This window comes from Bactrocera tryoni, chromosome 2 (genome assembly GCF_016617805.1).
Source record: "Bactrocera tryoni isolate S06 chromosome 2, CSIRO_BtryS06_freeze2, whole genome shotgun sequence".
NCBI lineage: Eukaryota > Metazoa > Arthropoda > Insecta > Diptera > Tephritidae > Bactrocera > Bactrocera tryoni.
The window spans coordinates 81,277,535-81,290,190 of NC_052500.1; the positions used below are offsets into that span (position 1 = coordinate 81,277,535).

The 12,656-nt window shown below is 35.4% G+C and overlaps 3 protein-coding genes across 3 annotated transcripts; all 3 read right to left on the minus strand.

The window, feature by feature from the left end:
• Window positions 1-270: 270 nt before the first annotated feature.
• Window positions 271-1,260, minus strand: LOC120768290. Its single transcript, XM_040094917.1, has 2 exons — window positions 1,119-1,260; window positions 271-1,056 (listed from the first exon to the last, which is right to left on the minus strand). The coding sequence occupies exons 1-2, from the start codon at window positions 1,170-1,172 to the stop codon at window positions 445-447; spliced, it is 666 nt and encodes a 221-aa protein (XP_039950851.1). The 5' UTR covers window positions 1,173-1,260; the 3' UTR covers window positions 271-444.
• Window positions 1,261-5,866: 4,606 nt separating this feature from the next.
• On the minus strand, window positions 5,867-7,013 carry LOC120768199. The gene is made up of 2 exons (XM_040094771.1): window positions 6,872-7,013; window positions 5,867-6,809 (listed from the first exon to the last, which is right to left on the minus strand). The coding sequence occupies exons 1-2, from the start codon at window positions 6,923-6,925 to the stop codon at window positions 5,994-5,996; spliced, it is 870 nt and encodes a 289-aa protein (XP_039950705.1). The 5' UTR covers window positions 6,926-7,013; the 3' UTR covers window positions 5,867-5,993.
• Window positions 7,014-10,669: 3,656 nt separating this feature from the next.
• LOC120768162 lies at window positions 10,670-11,792 on the minus strand. The gene is made up of 2 exons (XM_040094723.1): window positions 11,651-11,792; window positions 10,670-11,588 (listed from the first exon to the last, which is right to left on the minus strand). The coding sequence occupies exons 1-2, from the start codon at window positions 11,702-11,704 to the stop codon at window positions 10,773-10,775; spliced, it is 870 nt and encodes a 289-aa protein (XP_039950657.1). The 5' UTR covers window positions 11,705-11,792; the 3' UTR covers window positions 10,670-10,772.
• Between the last annotated feature and the right edge of the window lie 864 nt (window positions 11,793-12,656).

Genomic DNA, 12,656 nt, shown 5'->3' on the forward strand with positions numbered 1-12,656 from the left:
AGATGCCGTAGGGTATGTCTTTATAAATAATGTGCTTACTAAACATTTAATATAACCTCCTAATATTTGGCATCAGTATACCGTGAAATGAGACAATTTTATTACAAACTGAGATATTTATGTACATATAGAGCATATGATGGTGGCTGAAGTAAGCATATGCACCGCAGCAACATTCATTAATCAACTACTATTCATTCGTGGCGCTCACGTTTCCTTGTAAGTGGGCAATTAAAAATTAATTAGATGTAAGTCATTTTCATAAACAAATTAATTTGTTGCAAAGTTAAAGTTCAAAGATTTTATTAAAGTGATATATATAAAAAATTGTATGAGAAATTTTATAGAGGTTAGTCAGCATATAATATTATTAAGTATAGCATAAGATACATCTTGGTATATAAGTTCGTATCATGTTAGCTTGTAAATTGTAAATTACTCGAACTATATCCAAGAAAACAAATCCCATCTGTCGTTGTTAAACCATTTGTTCAGATCGATTAAGCGGGCCTCCTTCAGTCGCTCCCACGGCGTTAGTGTAGCCACAAACTGATTGAATGCTATGACAAATTTATCGGTAATTGCAACCTTTTGAGCGAACAGCTCGTTATCCACATCTATCCAACCAACTTTTCTGAGTGCGGCAACCACTTCTAGTGGCTTATTTACAGGCTCACGAAGCTTATCCCACAGATCACTGATAATATGGGAAGCTTTTTTTAAGTCATCGGATTCAATGTCAAAAGCTTCCAATTTTGTTACAGTAGCTTTTAGATCAGTTAGTATCTCTTCAACATCGTCACTCTTCTCGGTTAACGCTTCAAGTTCAAGGATAAGTTTTTTGAAGACGTCACGTGTTTTACTCACGTAATTTTTGTCATACTCATTCCTCAGATTATTGGAAAATTGCTTTAATGCTTCACGCCTTTCACTTAAGCTCAAACGTATCTTCGGTGTTGTTGCGCTTGGGGTGCCGTCTTGCGTTTCCTCTGGATAAGAAACCGAAGTGTCCTCTAAATTAGGACGGTAATCATTTTGAGTTTGCGACTCTGCCAGCTATTAGGTTTTAAACATTACATTATTTTTTTTGTGGTATAATTTTGTAGGACTTTGCGTACCTGAAAAGCTGCACAGACAGCAAATACTACAAGGATGCCCCAGAAATTCACCATTTTTGCTCTACTTATAATCTCTGCTGCCCTTAGGTGCTTCTTGATTTTGGAGTGTGTTCTCAACAACTGAATAGACAGACAATCAGGGCGCAACTTTATATAGCATCATATGTAGGTACATTCATCCTTATTCATCGTAAATATTTAATTTTTCTAAGATCTTATATCATTTCCATTTAATTAGCGGTGACAATGCTTTGATAAAAACCAGTTTTGCTACGATTTAGCTGTTCTCGATACTCGCACGTTCTGTTATTATCTGTATCCGTACCGATATGTAGATCGATTTTAAATTCGTTTCCTATGAAATCTTGGTTGTAATGGCTGTGGCTAGTTAAAAACTATGTCGATTTATTGCTTATGAGGGTGTGAGGATGTCCATTTGATGAATTGTTGCTGGTGTTTCAAACAATATATATGTGGGCCAATTAACAATTATTTAACATACTAACATTTGGCTCGAAATTCCGTTCAGGTTGAGATTTCTTCAAACAGAAGTGGTATGAAACAAAATCTTCTTCGTAGCCTTATTCAACCATTTGACCGAGGCGACGACGAAGATAGGGGACCGTCTTCTCTATAGTTCGTCTTATTGTAACCCTGTGACAAATAAAATAAACCAAACAAATTTTCCAGATAGCCAACGTAGAAACCCAGAAAATTGTGGTCATCCCCTTTCTAGTTGATAGGACAGTTTTCGATATCTTCAAGGCTGGTTCGTGTTTAAAGTTCACTGTTTCGAAAGAAAGATCGTGGACTTTAGTCACGTTACCCTCCGTGGTAGACGCTTGTCTTCGCAGTAGAAAAATCAACGTTTATAGCTTAAGCGCTCTATAATTTTACTGTGTGATCCATTGTCAAAACCAGTGGCGAACGCAGGAAAAAAATTTGGGGGGTGTTTTAGGTAAAAAGACAATGTTTCATTATTTTATTCACAAATTGAAGTGTAAACTTCTTTTATTTTGGGCCATAACATTTAAAATCTCTTCCTCCGTCACGTCTATATCTCTATGGATATTCAAGAGAGCCATTCCGTTGAGGCGTGCTTCTCCAGTTTTATTTCTTAAATATGTTTTAAGCCTGCGAAGTGAGGAAAACGAGCGTTCACTTAAAGCGACAGATATAGGGATTGTTGCTCCAATCTTTAAAAACGATGCACTGTTTTGAAAATTTTTGCATTGCAACAACTCAACGCGTCTAAAAAAGTTTTGGATCTCTTTGTTTGATTTAACCAGTTCCAGAAAATATATTCCAAATTTTAGTTAGAAAATATAATCTGAAGAAAAGATTTTTAACCTTTTCCACATTCTAAATTCAGCAACGAAATCATCGGGATCTTCTACATCAGCGGACCATTGCTTTTCTAAAACACGAACAATCTTCTGCAATAACGTCAAGATCTATGCATTTATTTGGCAAAATGTTTTCAATTTTGGAAAGCAGCTCTCGATGTTTTAAAAATCGTTCATCGATTTGGTCCAAAAAATGATCTAAAAACGGTATATAAATTGATCTGCGGTAATATTCTTCCGGTTCGCCTTCATAATTGTCGCGATTAGTTTGCCGTTTCGCCAAACGCGGAATTTTGATTTCTAAATCTAATTCTGCGGCTATTGTTTTAACTGATTCAAAAATGAGTTTAAACGATTGTTCAGAGTTAGTTTAAACGATTGTCAAGTGTTGCCGCGAGCTACAAAAAATTAAGTATATGTTGCGAAGCAAAAAAAGTATCAAAAAGTATCAAAAGCACAACCGTTGTTTTAAAGATTTTCATTTGAAAAACAAATAATAAGTAAGTTGTGTATCTAATTCAGACCAGTTTTTTCTGGTTGTTTTTATTAAAAATATAGACATTTTAGTTAAGACACTCAAGTATTTTTTTGCGAATAGCATAATTTTTTTTAATATAAATTTATTTCACAACAGTTTGCTCATGGAACGAAAACTAAAAGTCATAATAAATGAGTTTTTATTTTTCCTTTATTATGATTAAAAATAAACTCTAAAAAAAGTAATAGAAACCTTATTGGTGACTTTTCAGTTCAGAACTAATTTTCAAAAGAAGTCCATTTTCGACTCACAATTCCCCTTAAATCTGAAAAAATATAGTTTAGTAGCCACAGAGTTATAAGGCAAACTCATTACTTTGAAGTAAATTAAAAAAATATCTCTGTCCAGTTTATATTTTCCTGAGTTTTTTAATTGGCCTACATTCCCACAACTTTTTAATACTATCCAGATAGTACAATAGGTTTGTTTTTAGTTTAACATTTTCATAGTTTCAAAAAATTAAATTCTATCAGCAGAAAAGTATCAAAATAGGCCGTTTGTGAACAAAAAATTATCAAATCACAAAATTTAGAAAAAAAAGTACCAAAAAAGATACAACTAATTGTATCAAAACGGCAACGCTGTTAGTGACTAATGTATTCATTTATTTTACATATTCATACATCGTCGGCAGAAAGATTGCTTTGAAACCAACAAATTACAATTTTTCAAACGACTATGTAGAATTAAATTCTATTATTCAAAAATTCAATTAGTTTGGGGGGGGTTATAACACCCCAAAACCCCCCCCTGCGTTCGCCCCTGGTCAAAACAATGATCGAATCACCGACGTCAACGAGAATGTACTGAAACTATTATTAAGCAATTATTAAAACACACATTTACTTCATATTTTTCACAACTCTTTAATGTATAACCTTTGTAAATTTGCAAATCGTCTGTTTGTCAGTCAAAACCTGCAGGTATCCGTATTGGTGCACATCACATCTTTCAGGGCAATCAACGGATTAACACATAACAATGTCCGAGAAATGCTGAAAAAATCGTATGTGCTAATGCTTACTACGCATTTTAATTTTATGGTGACCAATAACAAATTCTTAAAGCTCGACATTAGGATGACCTTAATATTAATCGAAAGATTTGGTTTTTCGATTACAGCTAAATTTTTTAAGAAAATTTGTGATAAAACTTAGTCCTAAAATCGTATTGCTTTATTTTCAACTTTGCAAAAAATTAGTTTTTTTTCAAGTCCTTCGATTGCTTATGACCTATAATCATCTACCAACTGCTGCAATTTGATTATAGATGAATCCTTCGTATGTCATGCTGAGCACCATGAGCACACCTTTTTGGACCGTCCCTGCGAAAAGCTGTTAATAGCTGAATTTCCAGAAAAAAATCAGAAAGTAATATGATCATCTTTTGCTAAATAATTTTAATGAAATAATTCATATATTATAGGAAAAAGTGGTGAGAGCAGGGCTAAGTTCGAGTGCTACCGAACATTTTATACTATTGCAACTTGCACGAATCAAAGCCTCAGCCGTATCGACGTAATCGGCATAAGGTTTGTTAGAAAACCGAAAATAATTATATGTATACTACATACTGCTTTGCACAGAGGCCAAATTTTCCTTCTTTCTAATAAAGGTCAAATCTTTTAAGATTTTATTGTTTTTAAAGTGATACACCGACTAAACTTCGTGTTTCAATAAAAAAATTAAAATAAAATATTAATTTCAATTGCAGTGTAAATGGAATTAAATTAAAAAATAAAAAATATAATTTTTTCACCGTATGTCAGTCTCTTACATTTCGAGCTCATTTTGTAAAGCTCACTACCTTTCAATTGATTTATCTATAGCTGAATATGTTTTGTTTTTAATTTGGAGTGGAGAGCTTACCTCGCAGATGTCAAGCTGTCCTTGAAAAATAGTATATAGTCCCTATTAACTTTGTATTGAGTAACATATTAGTTTTTTTTTTTGCATTCTTTTTTATAAAAGTTTGGTTTTTTAACGATTTCCAAAAGTTTGCTATTTCCGTGTGAATAATTGTTAACCCAATTTATCGGGGAATACAAACCACTGTATTTAAATGTTTCGACATGCACTTACACTCCCGTGAGCAATTAGAAGGAAAAAAGGTGTATTTATTAAGAGTACAATCTATCTGTAATTGTTCTTTATTTTGTCCAATATTACATAAAATTATGGTTTGATTTAGTTAATATCCAATTTGTTGGATCGCTGTAAGTCGGCGCGGGCGGAAGGCTCTCGATCGGAGTCAAAGGTAGTGTTGACGCGGCGCAGTATCGAATCGAAAGTTGATGTGCGATGAGTATTATGGCGAAAGTGTTCGCTATCCCTTTTCCCATCCTTTTTGTTGAGTGTGTTGATTGTTTGGTGAGTTGTGTTGGGTAGTGATGTATGGATATGGTTTCTTCGGACGTGGTGACTTCAGCGGTTCTATTAGGATGCGCCAGTTTTACCGTGTATAGGGGGTAGATGCTTAACTCATTTAAACACCGTGTGCAGCCGAAATCGGTTAATGTTGAACAAAAAAAAGCAAGGAAAATAAGTAAATTTGATTTAGTGTTTATTCTTTTTATACAATATATTATCTAAACCAAATTTTTCAAATTTTTAAAATTTCGTAAGTGTGCTATTTCTATGTGCATAGCTGTATGTACATACATATAATGGGAGTTGGGGTAGTATGGACCCGCTTTTATATACATTTGCCAATACCGTATTCAAAACGTTAGCACTACCATGCTACAAACCAAAAACTGTATCCAGGATTCAATTTCTGACTAAGAAGGTTTTGACGCTTATGTCATAAAAGTTCTTTATTTAAGAGATAAAAATGATGTGCAAAGCATAGTGGAAAAATACAAGTAATTTAGTGAAATTTATGTATTTAAAACTTGATTCTAAGACTTAAATAAAATTTCTACAAGTCAACAAATAATATAGTAATTTTATACAAAATAAGAGAGATTCGTTTATACATGTTCCGATTACGTTAGTTATAGATCCCTGTTAAATATTCCCAAAACTCAGGGAACAAACCCCAACGGTCAACAGTTGTGTCGTCGTTAAACCGTTTGTTCAGATCGACTAAGTCGGCCTCCGCCAGTCGCTCCCACGGCGTTAGTGTAGCCACAAACTGATTGAATATTATGACAAATTTATCGGTAATTGCAACCACTTCATCGCCCAGCTCGAAGCGCATATCCATCCAACCAACTTTTCTGAGCGCGGCGACCACCTCTGGTGGCTCATTTACAGGTTCATCAAGCTCATCATTCAATTTAGTGACAATTTCGGAGGCTCCTTCTAAGTCATCGGATTCTATATCAAAACCCTCCAATTCTTGTAGAGTAGCTTTTAGTTCAGTTAGTTTCTCCTTAACATCGTCACTTTTCTCGGTTAACGATTCGAGTTCAAGTATAAGTTTCTTCATGACGTCTCGTGTTTTACTAACGTAATCTTTCGAATATTCCAACAATAAATTGTAGGTTATTACATGTAATGCTTCACGCCTTTCACTTAAGCTCAAACGTATTTTCCGTGTAGTTGCGCTAGGGGTTGTGCCCTCCACATTTGATTCGGTTGTTTCGTTTACTCTGGAATGTTTCACGTGAGGTACTGTATTCGCTTCCGTCTCTTGCGTTGCACGCGTAGAAGTAACCGAAGTGTCCTCATACATATTTGCTTGTATAAATGAGCTTGATTCATCTTTTGAGGAGTCGCTTATACTATTTGATATGTCCGATAATTCATCGGAGGCGCTGAGACTGGTTGGACGGTAAGCGTGCTGAATTCGCGACTCAGTCAGCTGTAAAGTGCAGCAAAAACATTGCATTACTTTGTGTCATAATTTTGTAGGACTTAACGTACCTGGATTGCAGCACAAGCAGAAAATACCACGAAGATGCCCCAGAATTCCACCATTCTTGCTGTACATAAAATCTCTGCTGAACTCAGTTGCTTCTTACGTTGCGAGTGTGCTTTCAAACACTGAATGGTCAGTCAAACAATGCGCAATTTTATATAGCATCATAAGTACATTCGTCATTAATAATCGTAAATATTTTATTTTTGTAACATTTCAATACCATTTCCATTTAATTTGCGGTGGCAATGCGCGCTTTGATAAAAACAGGTTTTGCTGCGATTTAGCTTTTCTCGATACTGGTACGTTCTGTTATTATCTGTATCCGTACCTGTATATACTATATATATCGATTTTGCTGCTTATGAGAGTGGGAGGATATCCATATGATAAAATGTTTTAAAGATTCAAGCAATACATTTGGTCCAATTAACAATTATTTAACAGACGAACATTCGACTCAAATTTTGGCTCTTCTTCGTAGCCTAATTCACCCATTTGACCGTGGCGTCGGCGAAGGTAGGGGACCGTCTTCGCTATAATTCGGCTTATTGTAACCCTGTGACAAGTCAAATAAGCTAAACAAATTCTCCAGGAAGCCAACGTAGAAACCTAAAAAATGTGGCCATTCCCTTTCTAGTTGATAGGACAGTCTTCGTTATCTGCAAGGCTGGTTCGTCTTTAAAGTTCACTGTTTTGACTGTAACTGTTATGAAACAAGGCTTAAACTCCATCTGATTGCACCAAAAAAATGTCAGAACTCTTTGTGGAGTGATCTTATGGTTGCTCTTCTTATCCTAAGTGAGGAAACGCGGTAATCTAGTTATAACACGGCCATAGAGGACATTTTCAACTGGCAGTCTGTCAATTGAAGATCGTGAACAGTATGTAACACATTTTTTTTTTAATTTCTTTGCAGAGTACATATTTACCTGCTTAAATCGAAAAAAACGGTCCGAAAGGTATGCTTTAAGATATTGTAATATTCATTCGGTAAAAGTATCTTAATTTTGTTTAGGATCCCACCATCGCAAAATTTATCAAAGGCTTTAGAAACGTCGAGCAAGACGGACGAGCAAACTTTTTTTCAAAGGTTTTTTCAATGACTCGGGTTATTCTAAGCACTTGGTCAATAGTGGAGTGTTTTTTCGAAAGCTAAGCTGATGCACCTATATCTCTTCAATTATGTTGTTAAGACGTACAGCAAGCCGTTTTTCCAAAAGCTTTGAAAGTATTGGCAGGAGAGATATGGGCCGGTTTATTGAACACTAGTCTAAACACGCGGCTTCGTTTGCTCTTTGTTGTCAAGGATATCAGTGATCGTGATAATAATATAATGAAATAGTTAAATTGGCAATCTACATTTTTATTGACATCGTGAATTACTTAAGAAATAGTACACACATAAATATGTATGATGTAACAAGATTTTCACAGTTTCTGCACCAGCATCGTGTATCGTTACATATAGAGCAGAAGACGGCGCGTCTCACGCCCTATATCTAATCAAATGGTAATGTGTTGTCCAACATTCATCAAATGTAATTGCAAAATCGACGGCTAAAACCCAGACACTGCACGTAAGATCGTTCCTTTTAAATATTCCATTGTCCGGTGCAATACTTCAGGAATATTTGTCAGCTATTATGCACTCATCTAAAATTATGATTCAATTTTTTCTTACTCAGTTACAACTTCCATTATAATTCATATACATACATATACAAGTATGTGTATGTAAACAAAAACCACTGTACTCTGCCAGTAGCTGTGTGAATTTATTTTGTATTTTTGAAGAAAAATGTTCAAATGACTCTTATATGAATATTGAACACATGCTTATGTTTTGAAATATAATTTTTTATCTATGAATTGTGATTTTTAAAATAAAACGATAGAAAGCAGCTTATGCCCGTCCAGAGGCTCCAAGCTACCTCATCACCAATTTTCAGACATAACATTTCGAAACCGAGGGTGATTTTGCAAAAACGGCCGCCATTAGGACCTTCTCAAGACTAAACGAATTTTATATATATCATTTTATATACATACAAGATAATCAATCACCTCTGCAGTTTTCTAGTAAACAGATACGTATTGTAGATTAATAGCAGCGTTCATTATACCAGTAATTTAGCGTGCAACCTTTTGGGGAAGCTGTTTTAGTTTTTCGCTTGTGATAAGAGTAACAAAATTTATTCAGTTTTTATAATAATAAAATATAAATTATGTTGTACGGCACTTGCTCAGTTTTAATACAATGAAATTTTTACCGTTTTAATGTTTATTATAACCTCCTTTGTTCGCAATCACCGCTTCAATCTTCTGGGGATCGCTATTTACTAAATCTTCACGTTCTTGTTAGAGTTCCATACTTCTATAATTCCGCCTTTTTTTCCGGTGGACTACCATAATCGTGTACCCCTTTTTTTAACAAAACAGAGATCCTAGATAGGGTTAACATCGGGACTTTGAGGGGGCATTCCAAAGGTTCAATTCGTTGAGATACTCTATAGTCTTCGTAGCTCTGTGCTTGGGATCGTTGTCTAGCATCAAAACGATTCCAACGAAGAAAAATACACTTGTCTTAATGTATCTACATGAATGTATTTACATATATACATACATATTCACATCTATATTTCGCTCGATTAAAGCTAGGTCCCCAACACCGCTTTTACAAAAGCCACCCCAAGAAAGGACTTTATCGCCCCAAATTTGAGTGTTGAGATGACATCGCGGCTTATAATAGTCTTTGTTGACTTCTTCCAAATGTAATGTTTTCCGTTTGACCCGTAAAGGTTAGTCTTGCTTTCGTCTGTCCAAAATACATTCGCCCATTGTTCTGGAGTCCAGTTTTGGTGCCAATTTTAGACGTAGTTCCTGATGACGTTTAGTAAGCAAAGGTTTTTAATAATTTACGCCTGACTTTAAACCCTTTTTTTCAACTCGCGATGTACAGTCATGCAAGAAACTTGTTTTCCGTAAGTCCTCTTCAGTTCTTTTTGAATCTCAATACCTGAGTTTACTGCTCCTGAGGTCACCAGACTGTGGATAGTTCGTCTATCGAGAATCACAGAGAAGTTCAAGTGTTTGGATTTCCATATAATATTGGTACTCGGTACTCGACTAGATGCTCTTGAGATGCTTCGAATTTGAATCGTATGCAGTAACAATGGTTTCAGCATTGCCAGACTTTGCTACTAGAGTGGTAGCATAGAGAACATAATCATTTGAGAAAGAAATATAGAAAATAAATAAAGAAAATCACTGGTCAGGCAAGACCGGTCCGTTAATTCAATCTTTGATCGTGTTTTTCTCAAATAATTTTTTACATTTCTTCTAAATAGGATGACCTCGTGATTGATCGGCGCATTTTTTTTTCAGTTACAATTAATACAATTTAAATTAAGTTCTAGGCAAGGAAAGGCTAAGTTCGTGTGCAATCGAACATTTTGCAAGTTACTGGAATCAAAACCATAGAAGTACCTTAAGGTGTAAACATCAACATTATGCAGATGCACAACGCTAACACATCAAATTTACCATTTTTCAACACACATTCCACATCATACACCATACCACCACCCAGACCAAACCTCAACAAAAAGGGACAAGGAGTAGCGGCCCAATCTCTTTTTGATACCGATCGCACAGAAACGACGACGCGTTGTTCGACCAATTCGCCAGTCAAGTTAACCTTTTTAAATCATTTGTTTCAAAATTTTATAAAGGCAGTATTTCTGCGATCGAGTGAATAAGAAAAAAATTTTAATAAAAGTTGGTTTTACGAATTATTATACAGTTTTTTATTTATAAAATTTCTATATTTCTACAGTGTTAAAAATAAAATAATTCTATTCTATATAAAATAAGAGAGATCTGTTTATACAAGTTGAGATTACGTTAGTTATAGCTCTCTGTTACATATGTCCAAAACTCAGTGAACAAATCCCATTTGTCATCAGTTGGGACCTCATTGAAACGTCTGTTCAGATCGACTAAGCCGGCCTCCGTCAGTCGCTCCCACGGCGATAGCGTAGCCACAAATTTATTGAATGCTTTGCCAAATTTATCGGTAATTGCAAGTGTTTCATCGTGCAACTCATAGCGCATATCCAACCAACCAACTTTTCTGAGCGCGGCGACCACTTGTGGCGGCTCATCCTCAGGATAATCAAGTTCGTCAATTAGTTCATAGACAATATCGGAGGCTTCTTCTAAGTTATCGGATTCTATGTCAAAAGCCTCCAGTTCTTTTAGAGTACCTTTTAATTCCATTAGTCGCTCTTTAACATCGTCACTCTTCGAACTTGACGCTTCGAGTTCAAGGATAAGTTTCTTCAAGATGTCACGTGTTTTACCCACGTAATTTTTCCGATATGGAGCTATGAGATTTCCGGTGAGTTCAGTTAATGCTTCACGCCTTTCAATTAAGCTCAAACGTATCTTCCGTGTAGTTGCGCTAGGGGTTGTGCTCTCTACATTTGATTCGGTTGATTCGTTTACTGTTGAATGTTCCACGTGAGGTACTGTATTCGCTTGCGTCTTCTGCGTTGCACGTGTCGAAGTAACCGAAGTGTCCTCATACGTATGTGCTTGTATAAATGAGCTTGAATCATCTTTAGACGAGTCGCTTATACTATTTGATATGTCCGATAATTCATCGGAGTCGCTGAGACTGGTTGGACGGTAAGCGTGCTGAATTCGCGACTCAGTCAGCTGTAAAGCGCAGCAAAAACATTGCATTATTTTGTGGCATAATTTTGTAGGAGCTAACGTACCTGGATTGCAGCGCAAGCAGAAAATACCACGAAGATGCCCCAGAATTCCACCATTCTTGCTGTACATAAAATCTCTGCTGAACTCAGTTGCTTCTTACGTTGCGAGTGTGCTTTCAAACACTGAATGGTCAGTCAAACAATGTGCAATTTTATATAGCATCATAAGTACATTCGTCATTATTAATCGTAAATATTTTATTTTTGTAACATTTCAATACCATTTCCATTTAATTTGCGGTGGCAATGCGCGCTTTGATAAAAACAGGTTTTGCTGCGATTTAGCTTTTCTCGATACTCGCACGCTCTGACATTATCAGTATCAGGAATTAACTTTATGCATATGAAGGCATACTTGTGTATGCATCGATTTAAAACTTGTTTTCTATTAATAATGTTTGTTGTGGATATTTTTCTTTGGTAGTTAGAACACAGACCCATTTAGCATTAATGAGGGAGATCCCCATACTTTTATAATGAGTAGCTGATACTATGCTGCTAATAATACAAGTACAAAGAGCACATAAATTGCTCAATTCACGATAATTTAACATAACTTCAACTAAAACGCCTGCCCTGCTGCGAAATTTTTAGGTTTGGAAACAAATAGAAGTTACGAGGCAAAGTCTGCAGAATACGGTGGCTAAGCAGAAGTTTGTAATGTACAATGACCAATTTGACCGTGGCGAGGCAATATATGAGTCCACACTCTTATAAATATGATTTTCAAAGATTTTAATTGCACGATTATGTGATTAATATCTACGAAGCAAGATTAGTTTGTTTATGAGTTGCAAGTATTAAGGGCTGACATGGGTTTCCTCGAGAAAAAAACAGTCCTTTTTTTTAATTTTTTTCTCATATAAAAAATTAAATATTTTATTAGAATTTTTGATTGTTACAAATAGAACTTTAAAAAAGATGAACCCGCGTTGGCAAGATAACTTCTAACATGATCATCTAAAGTGAAAAAAGGTACGTGTTTTAGTTAAAACCTTAACTGAGAACT

Bases quoted from the DNA above. Each gene is read 5' to 3' on its own strand.
- LOC120768199 (XM_040094771.1), bottom strand. From the start codon at position 6,925: ATGGTGGAATTCTGGGGCATCTTCGTGGTATTTTCTGCTTGTGCTGCA. The intron at 6,810-6,871 runs GTACGTTAAGTC...TGCACTTTACAG, and splicing joins CTGCTTGTGCTGCAATCCAG to CTGACTGAGTCGCGAATTCA.
- LOC120768290 (XM_040094917.1), bottom strand. From the start codon at position 1,172: ATGGTGAATTTCTGGGGCATCCTTGTAGTATTTGCTGTCTGTGCAGCT. The intron at 1,057-1,118 runs GTACGCAAAGTC...AAAACCTAATAG, and splicing joins CTGTCTGTGCAGCTTTTCAG to CTGGCAGAGTCGCAAACTCA.
- LOC120768162 (XM_040094723.1), bottom strand. From the start codon at position 11,704: ATGGTGGAATTCTGGGGCATCTTCGTGGTATTTTCTGCTTGCGCTGCA. The intron at 11,589-11,650 runs GTACGTTAGCTC...TGCGCTTTACAG, and splicing joins CTGCTTGCGCTGCAATCCAG to CTGACTGAGTCGCGAATTCA.